This window comes from Pteropus medius, unplaced genomic scaffold, assembly GCF_902729225.1.
Source record: "Pteropus medius unplaced genomic scaffold, Ma_sr-lr_union100, whole genome shotgun sequence".
Taxonomy (NCBI): domain Eukaryota; kingdom Metazoa; phylum Chordata; class Mammalia; order Chiroptera; family Pteropodidae; genus Pteropus; species Pteropus medius.
The window spans coordinates 3,383,656-3,400,762 of NW_024344370.1; the positions used below are offsets into that span (position 1 = coordinate 3,383,656).

Sequence of the window (17,107 nt, forward strand, 5' to 3'; positions counted from 1 at the left end):
CTGTGTCACATTGTTTGTGTGGAATGAGGATGTGCTCTGCTTTTTCAGAATAACAAGCCCATGTTTTCGAGTCATTAAGGGAAAAACTTTTCCCACAGCATAAAAAGTGGAGTTCACTTCATCACACCCAAAGTGTGTCATTTCAAAAGGCACAAATAAAATGTCCCCAAAAAAGAAATCCAAAGGCTGCACACATTCCAGCTCCCTTGACAGGCAGTAAACAACATGTCTGAGAAGATTTGCCCCAGTGGACTCGCACACAGTATTCCCCAGGAAACCGACTCCCGCTCAATACCTTTTCTCCTGACTTCAAAACACACAGACAACTAAATGAGGGCATCACTCAAAGGAAAGAAAACAGACACTGGAAGAGGTAATAACATCTGGCCCATGTTTTTCCCATCTGCGTGTCATCCACCAAGTAGTCAAAATTCACGTTTATCCTGAATTTCAGAATTTCAGAATCACAGCCTTGACATACCACCACCTGTGACTGCCACCAATCTATGAAGATAGAAATACATACATATACTAATAATTTTCCATCAATTAAAGTATTTCTCTGAAAATGGAACGCTAATCTTTCTCGATAGGAACAAATAAACATAGTTCATAAATTTTTTTATTAGGACATAACTGACATATAACATATTACTTTCAGGTGTACAACAAAATGACTCAATATTTATGTACACTGCAAAACAATCACCACAATAAGTCTCGTTAACATTTGTCATCATACACAATTACAAAAGAATTTTCTTCTTGCGATGAGAACTTGTAAGATGTACAATCTTAGCAACTTTCAAATATGCAATATAGTATTATTAACTATAGTCACCATGCCGTATATTACATTCCCATGACTTATTTATTTTATCACTGGAGTTTGTATTTTTTGACCATCTTCACTCATTTTGCCCACTCCCTACCCTAGCCTTTGGCAAACAATCTGCTCTCTGCATCTATGAGATTGTTTTTTATTTTGTTTTGTTTTTAGATTCCACGTACAAGTGAAATCATATGGCATTTGTCTTTCTCTGTTTGATTTATATCACAGCATAATACCCTCAAGGTCTGTCCTGCTATCACAATGACCTTCCTTCTTTCTATGGTGAATAATATTCCACACACACACACACACACACACACACACACACACACACACACACCCCACATATACATATATGTATTATATACATATATACGCATATATACATATATATCACATTTTCTTTATCCATTCATCCATTGATGGACACTTAGTTTGCTTCCATGTCTTGGCTACTGTAAATAAACATGGGGGTACAGATAACTTTTCAAGTTAGTGTTTTTACTTAATTTGGATTAATATCCAGATGTGGAATTGCTGGATCTCTTAATTCTTTATTGTTTGGAAAATAATTGCACAAATAAAAGAAGACAATGTTTACCAGATGTGGTACTTTATAGTGAGTGGCAATGATTATGGGGTTAAGAGGAAGCTTACATCTACCCTAAGAAACTCCTCGCCAGCCCCCCTGACATATCATCTCACTTGGGCATGGACACATCCCTCTAATCATTGCCTTTACTTGCTACAGGTGTCAGAACGGGTCTTGACTTGGCCCTTGCTGGCCATATTGCACTTCCTTCTACAAAAAGCAGGTGTTTGGTTACTTGATGATGACACGGTCTTGGCATTTCCTGTTACTTCTGGGTGTCATGCCCCCATACAAATGCAGAAATAGAGAAGTAGAGCTTTTCAGGGCTTGCTTCAGAAGCAAAAAGTGATCACCATACCGAGCACATTTCCTAAGAGTGGCAGCTTTTCAAGGTTTTCAATAGGTGTTATTTTGACCTAGTCATTGTAAAGACGATGATGGAAAGACAGTAAAGGAAGCAGCATGGAAAGGCTGATCAAAAGATCAATGATCACCTTTTTAACATTTACTTTGACCTAATTTCAGACTTACAGGAAAGTTTCAAAAATAGAAAAAAATTTCCATATGCCCTTCATCCAGATTCCCAAAGTGTTAATATTTTATTACATTTACTTTATATTCTCTCTCTCAATAAGTATACATATTATCTGTTTTTCCTGTTTGAGGTTAAGTTGCAGCCATTTAGGTAGGATAGAAATGAAGAAGTTTTCTAAGAAATCTACTTTAAAGATGAAGCACAAAATAACCAGTTATTTAATTGATGTTAAATAACTAGATTTTTTTAAAAAAGACAATTTTGCCTTAAAGCAATTATGGATAATAATTGTTTTTGCCTTTGATATCAACTAAAGTCATTTAAGAAAAAAAAAAGAAATCAATGGTAAGACTATGAGATAGGTAAAGGAGGCAATCAAAGGGTGACAGCTCCCTATCAGCACTACTACAGCTCTTGCTCCCATGCTCATCCCAACAGAACCTGGTTATATCTTTGTTCCATTCATCAAGAAGCTTCACCCAACTCACAATGACACTTGAGTAACATATCTGATGTTTCTCTCAAAAACACCAGAAACACACGTGACCTAGGGTGGGCCCCAACTTCCTAACTCACCAAGACTACAGAGTGAGTTTCTTGGTTCCCCAAAGCACTCCTTCCTGTCCAAATCCTACCCCTGTTTGCTATCTTGTTATGTTACCCAACTTGGTTTTCACCAAAACAGTACTGCCCAAATTGGTCAACATCTCATTAGCCAGACTGGACTCTGAATGTCTTTGACTACATCCAAAAATGAAATCCACCTACGAAGGAAGAATGTTTGTCACAACCGAGCTATTCACTAAAATGAGTCACTAGGTCTGAGAGGAATACCCCCCAAAAAGGAGTTTCAAAGAGGCTTGGAACAATGGAGCAGCACTGAAATATGAGCAAAACAATTGTAGCTCTTTGTCCCAGCAGCACACTCCAGAAAGAATGTCTGCTTGCTCCTGTCATCTCACTTCCCAGCTGCCCTGCCTCTTCTAAACCAATTGATTCAGCAGGTTTTTTCTTTTTCCATTTTGTGAAGGACCCCGTATTCTACCAATAAATTACATTTTTGTTGAAGTTGGCCAAAGTCAATTTTTTCATTGTTTTCACTTGCAACCAAAGAACCATAAACCACCACACGTGAATAAATTATGCAACTATGTGTTTCAGTTTTGTTTGTCCCATCTCCACAGTTTCTCTATAAGGCGCTTTAAAGACAGGGACCATAACTTTGCATGTCCTCACTCTACTTCCGTTGACATTGTGTAGAACGAATGCTCCTCTGGCCAGACTACCTAACTGCTTGGAGAGAAAAGGTGAAATAGCCCTAAACTAGACTTCTTATTTTTTTTTAACTGAATTTTGATTTTGTATAATTCTATCAAAAACAGTTCATTTTTAAATTCCTCCAGTTTCTTCTACAAGCCATGAACAATTTCATGAAAATGATATTCAAAATCTACTGGTCTGTAGTCTCAGATCCCTTCGAAGCTGATTCATTAAATAACTAGAAAGTCAGCCATGATCCTGGATTTCTTAGGTTGTTTTCAAACCAAGAACTCGGCTGGTGCCAAGACTAGCAGGAGTTCCTGGACTAGCCAACATTCCTTGAATTTCCTTTGAAAGGTGAAAAAAAAAAAAAAAAAAAGCAGCTTGAAATGCATTATATAAGAAAGAAAGGTATGAACAAGTTAAGGGGAAACTACAAAAGGAAGCCAGCCAAGTCCCAAAATAAAAGGCAGGAATAGACAACTAAAAATAACACCCAGGGAAGTGTGCCACATCTGTAGGGCTCCCTTGCATTCTCCTAAAGCATTGTGCTTTTTTTTTTTTTCAGGAGCATGCTAATTATTGTTTGGAGATTTAAATAGAACACTATTATTTGTTCTTTAAAAATAGTCACTTCTTTTGTAGAATTGTGAGAGCATTTCAAATGATATTAACTGAATTTCACCCACCACTATTTACCTTTTACAGACATCTTCAAGTTTGTTAAGGAGTAGGTCGATTTGCTTCAATCTCTATTTATTTATCTTTAATACATGTAAAATATTTTAAATATTTCAGTCTTGCTGCAATTAATGAACATTTGAAATACCAAAAAAAAAAAAAAAATGAGGTTGGCTTCTATGATAACACTTAAATTATCTGCCATTTATTGGAAAGCTTAGTATATGCCAGATACAGTGATAGGATAAAATGACATACACAGAACATGTGCAAAGGTCCTTACAACTTTGCACATAGGTCAGTACCTGCACTTTACACAGAGGACACTAAGAGGCAGCATGATTAAATAACACACCTGAAGTCAACAACTAGTATCACAGTGGGTTAATCCTGGCTCTCTCTGACTCAAAAACTCTAAGGTCCTCCTTCCATTGTACTTAAGATAATCCAAAATATTTTTCAATAGGCTAACTAGTCTAGTTAGCATAGAGTCATTGATAGGATATTTATTGCTCACTTTCTCAGCTTTGCTTACTTTTGGAGACTTACAATTGGATCTACATTAATATTCTGAAAATGAATGGTCCACATCCCAGGAATAGTATAGGTGTCATTCCTCCTGGGTATAAAGTTTATCTTGCACCATTCAATTGGTTGTTAGATTACTATGATAATTACTTTTTTGCCTTAAGAGAAATATGAGATTTTAAAAAAATGGACCTCCTACTGGGAACTGCCTATGTAGAGGTCATTCATGATGCTTGTTTAATAATCACTTCCAAGATGTTAATTCCTGTTTTCTCTAGACACAACAAAAACAGGAAATATTTACCAACTTCACAGGTGTCAGGAAATACTTTAGAAACTCTGATAGCCTGACCGCATTTCTGTTCAAAGGTATAGAAGGTGTATTATAATTTAAAATGTGTACTTAGGATCCAGAAACCTTTATCTATCCTTTCTAAGGATTCACTGGTTTTGCTTCTGTTGAAGCAATGATTTGTTCCAGAAGAGAGGTACGATGTATACTAATGTGCTTTGTATCTTTCTAATATTTACCGGAAAACTACAATTTTCCATATTTACTCAGTTTGAAATCCTATTTCCATATCTAACAAAGTATCAAGTTGGCAAAGTACAACTCACAGTACTGAATTGTAATATTATGTTCCTCAGTAATTATTTATGTAGTAAACCACTAATGTGTTTTCGTTTGTTTAAGTTAGCTGCAATTTAAATTTTAAAAATGGAGAGAGCTGTATTCTTTTTCCCAACTATAAAACTAACTGAAACATTTTCAAAAAATAGCTTAAAATATAAAAAATAAGATAAGCATCACTATTTATATCTCAATTTATATTTATTTACATAGTTTTCACAAAAATAAGATTATTCATATGGCATTCTAGCATGCTTTTTTCTCACTTAAAATACAGTAAAAACCCTCTTAAACAACCTCTACCTAATCAACTCAGTGAAATCACTATGCGTCTCCTTTCTCTCTGGATAATATACGACTAGTGACCACTGATGGCTCTGCAGCAACCACCTGTGTGACTATGGGCACTAAAATCAAACCATGGTGACCACCGAGGGATGCAAGCAGGCAGGCCTTCCTCTGGGATGCACTTATACACTTGCACTTCCACCAGTTGAAATAAAAACATAACAAGAATTTGCCGTATTTCTTCCCAAACCTGTTTGTACCAGTTATCACTGTAACTTAATTAAGTATTATGTAGATCAACAAGTTAGCAGTGCAAAAAGAATATTATCGTTTCTATGACCACTAAGATGAATGTTTGGGGGAAATCTGATAAATGTATCACATTAAAAAAAAAACACACACACACAGCAACTCTGAAACTGGGGAGAAGGGAGTCGTAAAAATCTGAGCTCATACCTTAACTGTGATTTAAGCAAGGATGACCATATACACTCCACTCACAGCCACAGTACCTGACCAACTCCTGGCAGCGGTAGATTACACTGCCACACTCTGCCTCATATGAGACCACAGACCCGTGGCATTTTCTTTTGCTTATCTAGTGTTTCCCAGATGGTTCATTGAGGTGCCGAAAGAAAATCTCAGAACTTCTATTTATATTTGTTTCTTATCCCTTAAAAAATTTCTAGTTTGAGAGTACATTTTATAATGAACATAGTGTATTAATACAATGCTAGTTTAAAATAGCTTAAAATTGCATGTTCAAAAATATTGCAATCAAAAAGTGTGAAAAATCCAAGGATTTTGGAGACCACTGCTATGAAGAACAGAGTTTGAAAATTACAGAGCAGTTCAGGATAGACAGGTACTAGCACTTGGAGTGAAGAGCGCACCAGTACCCAATGCATGAAGCTGGGCAGCTAGAAAACATGCCTGCCACTGAGAGCAGATGAATCCACCTTGGTTTGATTTTAGTGCCCACAGTCACACAGGTGGTTGCTGCAGAGCCATTAGCACAGGCAAGTCCTGGGCTAGTCTAGCTCTTGTTCCACTGCCCACACTATCCCAAAAGTTTCTGTTTTCTAAAGTGTAACCGTTTTCAAACACCAACAGAAGTGTTCATCTTTTTTTTTTTTTCCTTTGTAGAATGGGTTAATATATTGGGACATAATTTCTAGGGAATTCTAAGGCACAAGTAGACCAAAAGTTTGAGGCAAAGAAATAAATATTCTGGTCTCATGCTTTGAGAGAAGATGTTTATCTGTAGCAGAAAACTCAGTTGAGGATCCTGGTCTTTACTATGCATAAAAAAAGTTCTTATTCATTGAATGAATCATTTAAATAACTTTTAACAGTTTAATAGATTTAATGAAAGGACTCAACAGTTGTCTTGTTTTCTCCTTTTTTTTTTTATTGAGCAATCATAAACTTGTCCTTTTAAAACAAGTCTTAACAGCTTATTCAGTTTACATTCAAAGACGCTTCTACACATACATTCACAACTTTGTTGGCAAACTCGGAGAATAAAATATAGGCAAATAGTGAAACGATTCTTAAATAAGTTTTTACTCCAAATAAAATACTTCTGCAAATATTTCCTAACAAAATCTAGTACAACAGTGCTGCTTGTGCTAAGATCCTCCCAAGTGTACTCATAGTTCCACTTACAACTAAGTTTAAAGGGGAAAAATATGAAAATGAATTATATTTTAAAGTTGACATTTCCAGCTGAAAACTGACTCTTTCCCAAGCCTCTCTAAAAGCATTTTCTATTTTAAATTTAAACTCATCTAAATCACTGCACTTTTCTTTAAATAAATTTACTCTGTTAATCATTTTTTGACATTTTATAAATCCAATGGCTAAATTTTTCTAGGTTTCTCTTATGCTTTTTACTGTTAATATTACTATAATTATTAATAATAAATTTTCCATGCCTTGGATCTTTGAAAACTTTATAGCATTACTCCTTTATTCTAACCATTTTAAACAAATTATGTTCATATTCTCAAGGGGTTGATAAATATGGGCATGGAGGATGACTCGTACTAACATAATTGCTTATAAAAATATATAAATATTTACCTTCATACCTGCCCCAACTGGGCAAGATACTTCCTAGCCCTGTCAATCTGAGGTGGCACTCTTGAAAGACATTTATGGAAATGTACATTTGCCCTCTGCTCAGAATCATCCTTCAGATACAGTAACCTGGGAACTATATTAGCAGCCCTTTGACATCTGCCTCAGTTCAAGGCTGCTACTCAAACTCCTACAAGTTTCAAACATCCCACTTCTTTCAGGGATTATTTTGTTTTGATTTTTTTCCAAAGTAAAAAAAAAAAACAAAAAAACAGTACAATTAAATTCTATTGAAGCTATGACCAGGAAGTTCTAAATATCATACTCCCCACCCACACCCCCACCTTCTCTTGCTCCTAACTCTTTCTCTATTCTGTATCCCAACATGAATGTACATCTGAGTCAAAAAACCAAGGACTCGCTGTGGTCTTCAGCTTTGGCTGGCTTTCTCTTTGGCTGACCTGCCTCCATGTTAAGATTATCTAAACTGCATTTTTAGTTCTTCAGTATTACTATAAACAGTTATTTAACAAATCTATATGCATTCAAATGTTTAACAAATATTTAAGTGTTCAGTCATATGCATTTTACGGATTGTTGTTAGTAGCCTACTTTTTTTCTGGACCCACCCTGAATCACACTTGGTCTCCAAAAATTACATATCCGAATGCTATAATCTAAACAGTTCCTAAAATGCTGGCTGTGTATTATTAAAATAGTCTTCTCTTAGAAATCCCACCCAGGATCAGCGTGGATTTAACCATTTCATTACAGGAGACCGGGCAGCATTCTCTTTCACAAGTTCTCTCACTGCATTGCCGTCTCCAGATGCCATGTCATGCTCTGAAATTAGAAGGAATACAAATCACGTCCAAGTGTTTGAAACTCCAAGATCAAATACAGTTTTGTCTTGTTTTTGTATTACAGTGGATTTATAATGAAATATTTAACAAATTCAGAGTCTATGCTGACTGTATTCACCTACTCTATATCAATTAGCACCTCCCATTTAACATAACATCTCCTTTAATTATTTATCTTCATATACTTACCATCATCTGACATTAACTTACACATGTGTTTGTCTTTTTTGTTGTTATTGTTGTTGTTATCTCACTCTATCACTAGAATAACAGATGCATGAAGGCAGAGACTTTGTGTTTTGCTTACTGCCACAGTAGTGCCTGGAACAGAGTAGGCACCTAATAAATACTTACGAAATGAGCAAATGCTATAAGAATGGATCTCTAAGTAAGACTTTTATACTATGTAGTATGAAGAGGGATTAGTTTCTTGGTATAGCTCCAGAAGGCAAAAGGTAGAACAAAGGGCAGAATTTTATAAATATAATTCTTGCTTTCCATAAAAGTTTGTAATATTTAGAATTTTCTAAAATGAAAATTTTCTGTTTCTAAGAGTAGTGAGGTGTGTTTGCTTCAGCAGTGCACATCCTGAAATGGAACGCTGTAAGATCAGTGCAGCCCGGCAGACAAATGTGTATAAATTCAGAAAGCATTCCAGATCTCACAGCCCCTCCCTTCCTCCACACTCCAAAAAGTTGCTTGTGAATTCCCAGTCTTGGAAAGTTGGAAAGCTCACTACCAAAATACAGTGGGGGTGGAGGGGAGAGAGAGAGAGAGAGAGAGAGAACAAATAGAGAGAAGAAGTTTGGAAGCCCACTTGCCAAGAGTATTGTAGCCAACAGGTAGAAAGTTAGAGAAGACAGTCCTGTGTAATCAGGATGTGGAAGGGACCTCCGGAAGTCACTATGCTGAGGAACCTTGGAGCCATTTTTAAAGGCTAGGCCCAAACAGGCTTGTGCAGAGGTGATGTAAAGCCCAAGGCAGGACTGAGGCCCCAAGCCACTACTATAAACTGCAGCACGCGAACCCCAGAAAGTCCCATGTAGACAATGCACCAGTGAAGGCAGGGCTCCCAGGAGGCTCTCCACAAGGTCCTTAGGATATTCTGTTTTCCATCCTGAACCTAACGGCACTATACTAAGGTTACACTAATAATCATCTTTTGTTGCTCCTTTAGCTAATGAAAGAAAACACCTTAGGTCAGGAAATGCTTTTTTTCATAAATTTCTGATAAGAATCTTGACACCTAATTTGGGTATAGAAATATTTTTTGTGTAACCTATAATGTTACTTCCACCCAGCAAAATATTGGTTTCTCAGGCAGCTATGTAGTAATTAAGGTATTTGCAGAACCTGCAAGCAAATGAGAGAGAGTGTCAACTCTGAGGAAAAGAGACTGCACAACAGTCTTGTGGAGGAAGGGATATGCTGCTGTGTATGCAGCAGCAGGAATGTAGGTGAGACACCACTAAGAATTTTGTCATTGAGGATTATTCCGAAGTTGCTCTCCTGTCCTCCCAGAAATGCATCCCAAACACCAACAATGATTCACAAGGGACTCAAGTCTTTTCTGGTGAAAAAAAGTTTGGGTGACACCTTAAATGAGTGAAGAGGGATGTGAAAGTTGTTTCTTCAAAGGTCTTTTCAGCCTTCAGTTTTAAGAAAGCAAGATAAGATAAAAGAAATCGCAAGCATTGGAGGCAGTTAGCTGTAATGACACAATAGATTTCAAAAAGCAGTCACATCACTCAAAAAATTCTAGGTCTCAGAAAGTAGATTGGTGGTTGCCATGGTCTGGAGGAATGTAAGAATGGGGATAACTTTTAATGGGTCTTGGGGTTTTATTTTGGGTTGATGAAAATGTTCTGGAACTATTTAGAGGTAGTGGCTATTCAACATTGTGAATTTACTAAATGCCACTGGGCTGTTCATTTTAAAATGGTTAATTTTATGTTATGTAAATATCATCTCTAAAAAAATCTTAGGTCTTAAAACTCAATCTTCTTCTATTTTGCTTTTCAAGAACTATAGGGACTAGTCATAAGTTTTTAAAATATTAATAATAATCTCATTTTCCAGATCAAATATTCAGTTATTCAATAGGTTTTAAAAAGGGTATTCATTTTAAATTAATGTTTAAGGGCATAGCCGTACTTAATAATAATTCCCTTAAAAGCCCACTATTTCCCCTTTATCTTAATGTACTTAATTGTACTAACATGTTAGAAGGAGGTAAGCTGAGAAATAAGGACATTTGCCAAATATTTCATATCTTACTTTAAACTGCAAAGGATCAGAAAAAATACTAAATAAATGAAGTCAGATTGTCAAATATTTATATACAAAGGGGGGAAATGTGTCATTTATTAATACTAACAATTGCAGTGGCTACACATTTTAAATGAGCTACCTTCAATTTAACGAAGCTTTACTGTACTGGTCATTTATTCAACAAGAAAACCAAATATGTGCACAGCGCCATCGCATAGGCTGTGTATTTCTCACATTCTAGCAACCTGTGTAAGAAATATGCACTAACAAGCAGCATGAGACTATTACTACAATTTCATTCAACAGTTTAGAGATAATTCCCACATTTCAATCATAGACACCATCTCTTATCTTTTCCAAAATCCATAAAAAACACATGCTTGGAATTATTCCATTTAAATGCTTCCATTTGGTTAAAAAGAGAGAGCGAAATGTTCTATATTTTCTATCTTGGCTCTTAAACTTTATTCAATAAATTCCTGAGTACTTTTTTGATGTAAAGTTGGGAGAGAAGTAGCTTTGTCTAGTAAATATATTAAACAGATTACTAAAGAATTTACAAACTTTGTATGTCTTGGTTATTTTTTATTACAAGTTTTTTGGCAACCAATCATGTAAACTGGGTAAATTTTATGAGAAATTATAGAATCTTTAAAATTATTGAGATCTTTTTAAGAAACAGCAACACAAACCAAACTCGACACCACCTGTTTTTCCCCTTAGTAAAATAAAGGAAACGAAATCATTCAAATCAACATCTTATTTTACTCAGTGATATTTTGTAAGTATTCCAAATTGAAAATGAGACTATCGTTTCTATGTTTATACTAGAATCGGTTCTTACCTGTGTGAGAAACAAATCTCCTGTTGGAAGACTTGGCGACCGAATACTGGAAGAAGGGAAATTTCAGACATTTGCCAGTCACCCTGTCACATATGCCTAACTGACAGTTGCAGGTTTCTTTGCATTCCATCCCGAAGGTACCATAGGGGCAGTCTGAGGGCAAAGGAAAAGTTTAGAGAAGGAGCTGCTTGTTGTGCATAACAGCCCCTGGGTGCACAGTCTCAGGATTTGAACAAACTTCATGAATCTTGTCTGTAAGATGAAACCCAACTCTCAAAAAAAAAGGTCTCTGAAAATTAAAACTTTAAGTCACAAACGTGAAATCACACGCTAAGGATGCCCCTCAGTTGTGTACTTCTGTGAAGCTTAGTTGAAGACAGCTGCACGTAACCAATACCCTTGAACCAGTCTTAATTCTATATATTTTTTTCTTAGATACCAATAAACAGATTCTCATAGGTTATCTCTGTGACAGCTCAGTAAAGGTGGGCAGTTTAACAGATATATGCATCAGCTCCTCAATAGTTTAAAAAATGTGATGCTGTCTTTGAATCCACTGTATTCACAGACAATTTACTACTTTATAGCACAGAGCTTCAAACTAACCAGGGGCAAAGAAAGCTGACATTCCAGCTCTCCATGAAGTGACCAAATCCTCAATCTGCTCCAACAAGTTTATTGTCTGTCAGAATGACAGTACAATTTACCTAACTCCCCCAGATGTTAAGAGGATTCACTAGTAAAACCCTCTGCAAAGCTAAGATGCAATATGTTAAATGAGCAAGAAAGCTGAGAATTTATTTACGTACCTACCAAAATCTGGAAGCTTTTAGAGCTTCACTGATTTCATATTTAGACTAAAACATATATAAAAAAAAAAGGTTGATAAAAAGAGGACAAAGTCATGTATTAAACTGCATGGTTTTTATGAGGTAAGCAGACAGCATCTCAATAGACTAGCCAATCTTTAACAGCCAAGCATAATAGATGTAGAATATTTATTCTCTTGGCATGACAATATCCTTGTAAACGTGCAATCATATATGGGTAGAGAAACCAGTTGTGAAGCATTTGAGTCTTTAATAATCTCATATCCCACAGAATGATCAAGAGAGATATAATTAAAATATACTTTTTAAAAGAGATATAGGATTGCTTTTTTCAGCACCCCTCAGATTGCAGAGGAAACTGGTTTTAAGCATCTCCAGGGCAGATATAGTAGGTGTGCAATAAATATGTGTTGGCTGGCTGATTGGTCTGGGCAACACAATGCCAAACACCTGAATATTTAGAAAACATTAGATATGCAGCTGAGGCATACAGTTTTCATAGGAATAGTCTGTAAAAAAGCTGAAGGTAGGAGTTAGCCTATAGCAAAATATAATCTTTCTCTCCAGAGTTGCTGAGGTTCACACAGGCTCACTATTTCCAGCAGAGAGGAAAATGTTCCAAACTAGACTGGCTTATAATCTGAAGGTTGCCAAAAAAGAGCAATCTTAAATATTTCCTAAAAGTATATCTCATTAACAGCTACCGCAATCATTCAGTGGAATACTAGAGCACTAAAGACTACTGATGCCTTCCTTACAGCTTGTTTCTTTACCCATATGTGACTGTGCATTTACAGTCACATTTACAGAGGCAATTTTTATGCCAAGAGAAAAAGCAATCCACTGCATATACTTGCTGTATCCTAAGTATGATTGTGTTAACCACTTCCTCCCTAACTTCCTTATGTGAAGTACTGTTTTCTTGGCCGATAAGCCCTGTAATTTACAGAAAATTCAGATTCTATTCAGCTGAAAGAAATGTTTGTGAATGTTTAGCAAGAAAACGTTTCCTTGATATTCTATCTTTTGTTGGTCATAAACAAAAATAAACTAAGCAAAAAATAAAATTCTCTTAATAGTTCAAGTATTTATTTCCTAACCTTTAGTATGTTTTGAGGATTAAAAGGGGATTAACATTTATAAAAATATTTGTCTAAAAGGTAGGAGAATTAATAAGTTAGCTCTTACAGGATGGTTATCATTCATAAAAGCACACAATTGTATTAAATACATAAAATATAAGAATTATTTAGCAATTTCCCAGTCCCTTTAATAATTTTAAAAGCTTCTTTGTATTATAAAACTAACAAATGGGGCTATAGCATATGCATTACATCTTAACAATAGCTCTTAACGATGAGATCATGAAGTATCCATACAGAATTTTTAACTTCACCATTCTTTAGATTCTCGACATTTTAAACATGTTAAACATTTTAAACTACAGTCACTAAGTTTGAAATCAATTCTACAAATGCCTAACTACATTGATTAGCTACAGTTTCAACCTAATGAAGTTTTCCTTTAAGTCTGTAAGACTGCCAACCTCATTCTTTACAGACTGCCAATTTTTATTTTTCTTTACTGTGATTTTTGCTTGTCTTACACCACCTACTATTTTTTCTAGATGACGAAAAACATTGATAAAGTGCAATGAGGTTTGTTTTATACTTCATGGTACCCTTTTCCAAGAATGTGAGTCATTTTGTTAGATGACTTAAGTCCACCCTATTTCACAAAGTGCATCTAGTGTTCATTAGAAATATTTAATCTTGAGAGATGCCCTCCATCCTGTGGACCCTTTCAACATCAAAGAATCACTAAACCCCAGTGCTAGACAGCACTCCAAGAGGTTATATCTAGTGCCGACCTCTGTAACCACTGCCTGCAGAAGAGAGAGCACCTAAACCATCCATAACAGATTACCTGCCAAGTTTCTAAAGTTTTCCAGAAAATGAGGCAACATAATCTTCCATTGCAACTTTTTTTCTTAAATCTCCCAAACATAATTTGTGAAATGCTCTATTTCTTTCAGTGCTTTCTTGCACAGTGGGTTCAGTTGCTATTTGCATAGTTACCCTCTCTCTCCCTGTGACAACACCTGTGTGGGTCTTGTCCCTCATCCACCTGCATTTTCCCTCTTTATCATAGGAGGAATGTCTCCTCACCTCCCACACGAGCTAAAAGCCCTCAGTGTGCCCTGGGCAGGAAGGAGCAAGGGGTCACTCTTTACCTTTGCAGATACCAAACTCGTCACCAAAATCATCCTCCTCACTGTAAAACTGACACCTCAGCCCCGGGCCACACTTCACTCCATCCATGCCTGAGACTGTGCGGTAACAAGTCTCTCCCAGCCCCGCCGCGCACACTCGGCAGCAGCCGCAGTCGTCCAGCACTGTCCTCTTACAGCGCAGGCTGCTTTTGCACTCGTTGCTGTCACAACGTTCAGGGCAATCCACCGCATACTTGGTGCTCCAGGCCGTCGCCAAGTGCGCAGGGACAAGGAGCGTGGCCAGCAGCAAGACGCTCTTCTTCATGTTTCCCTGTGGGCTGGGGCTCAGCTTCCTTCCGCGTGGTCTTTGCTGGTGGGAAGCAGCCGTCCAAAGTGGTAGCTGAGCCTCTGCCTACACGTTTATGAGTTTTATACACTGCGTTGCCCGCATGCTTTCCCGTCATCAATTTCCTCAACCCAGCAGCAGCGCTGTCCTCCTGCCAGGCTCTCTTGTTTTAGTTTATGAAATCCAGGATGAAGGCTGGATTAACACGCTGCTGCCATCCAGGAATTGAAAAGCCCAAGCTGATGTCATCTGTTATGTTTAGATGGCTGTTTTGCATGAGGACTAAAAAACTCGCTCACATCCGTCTCAACAGCTCAAGGACGTCTGCGAAGGGGCAATAAAGAAGGTTGCATACCTCCTTCAGGACAGGAATTGTTCTGACACCAGCATATCACTTAGGGTGTAGCTTTGTCTCAGAGCCTCTGTAGTCAGGAGGAAAATGATATCTACATGAATCATCAGGACAGAAGAAGCTCCTTTAAAAAAATAAATAAACATTTGGTATTTCCCCTCAATAAATAGCTATGAGAGCACTTGGAAAAAAGAGAGGGTTATACTGTCCCTTTTCAATACTTAGAAGAAAGAAATATTTTGAAAGCGGTTTTTTTTTTAAGACCCTTTCTTCCTTCCTCCCACCCCTCTCCTCAAATGTTATTTCTAAAACAATTCATATCGCCTATATCTAAGTTTGTCATGAATGTAGCTGTATTTCTAGTAAGATGTGGAACTGCAGCACTGAATTTCCTTTAAAACCAATACAAAAACCACAAAAGAGGTAAGATGTTGCTGGCACTGTTTCTGGGTTACTCAATTCTGGAAAAACTTATCAGTTTGACTTCTCCTGACCTAAAACTCCCTGGGGATAATGCTCATCCATTACCTAATCTACTCGTCCAATAATTGAGCCCATTCAGAGCCCTTCTTCTCACCTCCTGGCATCCATCAGATTCCTCACTAAAAACCACTAAACAAGGCAGCCAGCCCAGGGAAACAAATGAGACAGCAGGGAAATCGGAACGTGGCCCAGAGAGGCAAGTCACAGGGAAGAGAAAACATTACCCATCAGCAATCAAGGTCTTCATGCTATGGAGGGCCACAGGGCCTAGATCCACCAGGGAAGACAGAGCAGCTCTCTTAAAATATTAACTGGACCAGGGCCTTAAGCGAGGTTTGTAGGGCAGACCGAGTAAAGTGAAAGAAGAGCGAAGGGCATCCCTTACCAGCCACATGTTAGATGCCAAGAGCCCCCTCCCTCGCCAACTTGTCAAAAGAACTGTAAATCCACTGTCACTTAGTAAATATCCACCCAATAAAGCTGATAATTCTTAGTCTGTCACACATTTGCTGTGGGCAAGCCACAGGACTTCTCTCAGCTTCCGCCCTCTTTTGAGAGTTGACAATGTTAGGCTAGCTGATCTCTAAAATTCTTGCCCCCTCTAGAAGGTGAGGCAGAGACCAATGGATGTCTTCATGGTTAGGTTAGCCTTTGAAAGTGCAATTTTAGGACATTGGGGAAACAGAATCTGGACTACAGGGAATTAAGTTTCTTCACCTGGGAAATGAAGACAAGAGTTTTAGCTTTCAAATTTCTCAGATTTTCCATGGCAATCCAATTTGAAATATTCTATCTTCACCTCCCCAGAAGCAAACACATATTTAGTAAATGGCACACTGTGATTTATTGTTTTCAATAGCGGGTAACATTCACTGAGTACATAATACGTGCCACACATCATTCTGAAACAATTTATATATGTTAACTCACTTGCCCCTCACCACAATCTTGTGAAGTAATTTTATGAATGAGAAAACTGAGTCAGAAAGAGGTTAAATAATTTTCCCAAAGTCCCCATAATGTCAGAAATTGAACTGGAATCATGTCAGTCTAATGCCAAAGCCACACACTCTATTGCCTATTACAACAAAATCACACTTCCATGGCCAGTGGTTCTGATGATGGACTTATTCACAATTTAAGCTGATCCTGGAAAAGATTTCTTGCTCCAACTTTTCTGAATGCCACTTTCAGAGGAGAGAGTGGATAATTCGAATCTTGGTTAATAATAACACCTAACCATTATAGAAATCTTACTGTGTGCCAGATACCATGCTAAGCACTGTATATGGATTACCACATTTAACCTTCAAAACAACCTCATGAGCTAAGTACTATTTTTATCCCCATCACAGAGATGAGAAAACTGAGGCTTTAAGGAGTTAACTTGTCCAAGGTCACACAGTTAGCAAATGGTAAAGTCAGGACTCTAACCCTGAGACAGACTGTCTCTGGAGACTTGAATAAGAATTGCAAA

The 17,107-nt window shown here is 37.2% G+C and overlaps 1 protein-coding gene across 1 annotated transcript; it reads right to left on the minus strand.

Moving 5' to 3' along the window:
- Positions 1–7,776: 7,776 nt before the first annotated feature.
- On the minus strand, positions 7,777–15,969 carry ESM1 (endothelial cell specific molecule 1). Its single transcript, XM_039870241.1, has 4 exons — positions 15,855–15,969; positions 14,471–15,217; positions 11,408–11,560; positions 7,777–8,272 (listed from the first exon to the last, which is right to left on the minus strand). Exons 2-4 carry the CDS (start codon positions 14,772–14,774, stop codon positions 8,175–8,177), a joined length of 555 nt encoding a protein of 184 aa, XP_039726175.1. The 5' UTR covers positions 14,775–15,217; positions 15,855–15,969; the 3' UTR covers positions 7,777–8,174.
- Between the last annotated feature and the right edge of the window lie 1,138 nt (positions 15,970–17,107).

Bases quoted from the DNA above. Each gene is read 5' to 3' on its own strand.
- ESM1 (XM_039870241.1), bottom strand. From the start codon at position 14,774: ATGAAGAAGAGCGTCTTGCTGCTGGCCACGCTCCTTGTCCCTGCGCAC. The intron at 11,561-14,470 runs GTAAAGAGTGAC...CTTTGCCCTCAG, and splicing joins CGAGTTTGGTATCTGCAAAG to ACTGCCCCTATGGTACCTTC. The intron at 8,273-11,407 runs GTAAGAACCGAT...TTCTAATTTCAG, and splicing joins GAGATTTGTTTCTCACACAG to AGCATGACATGGCATCTGGA.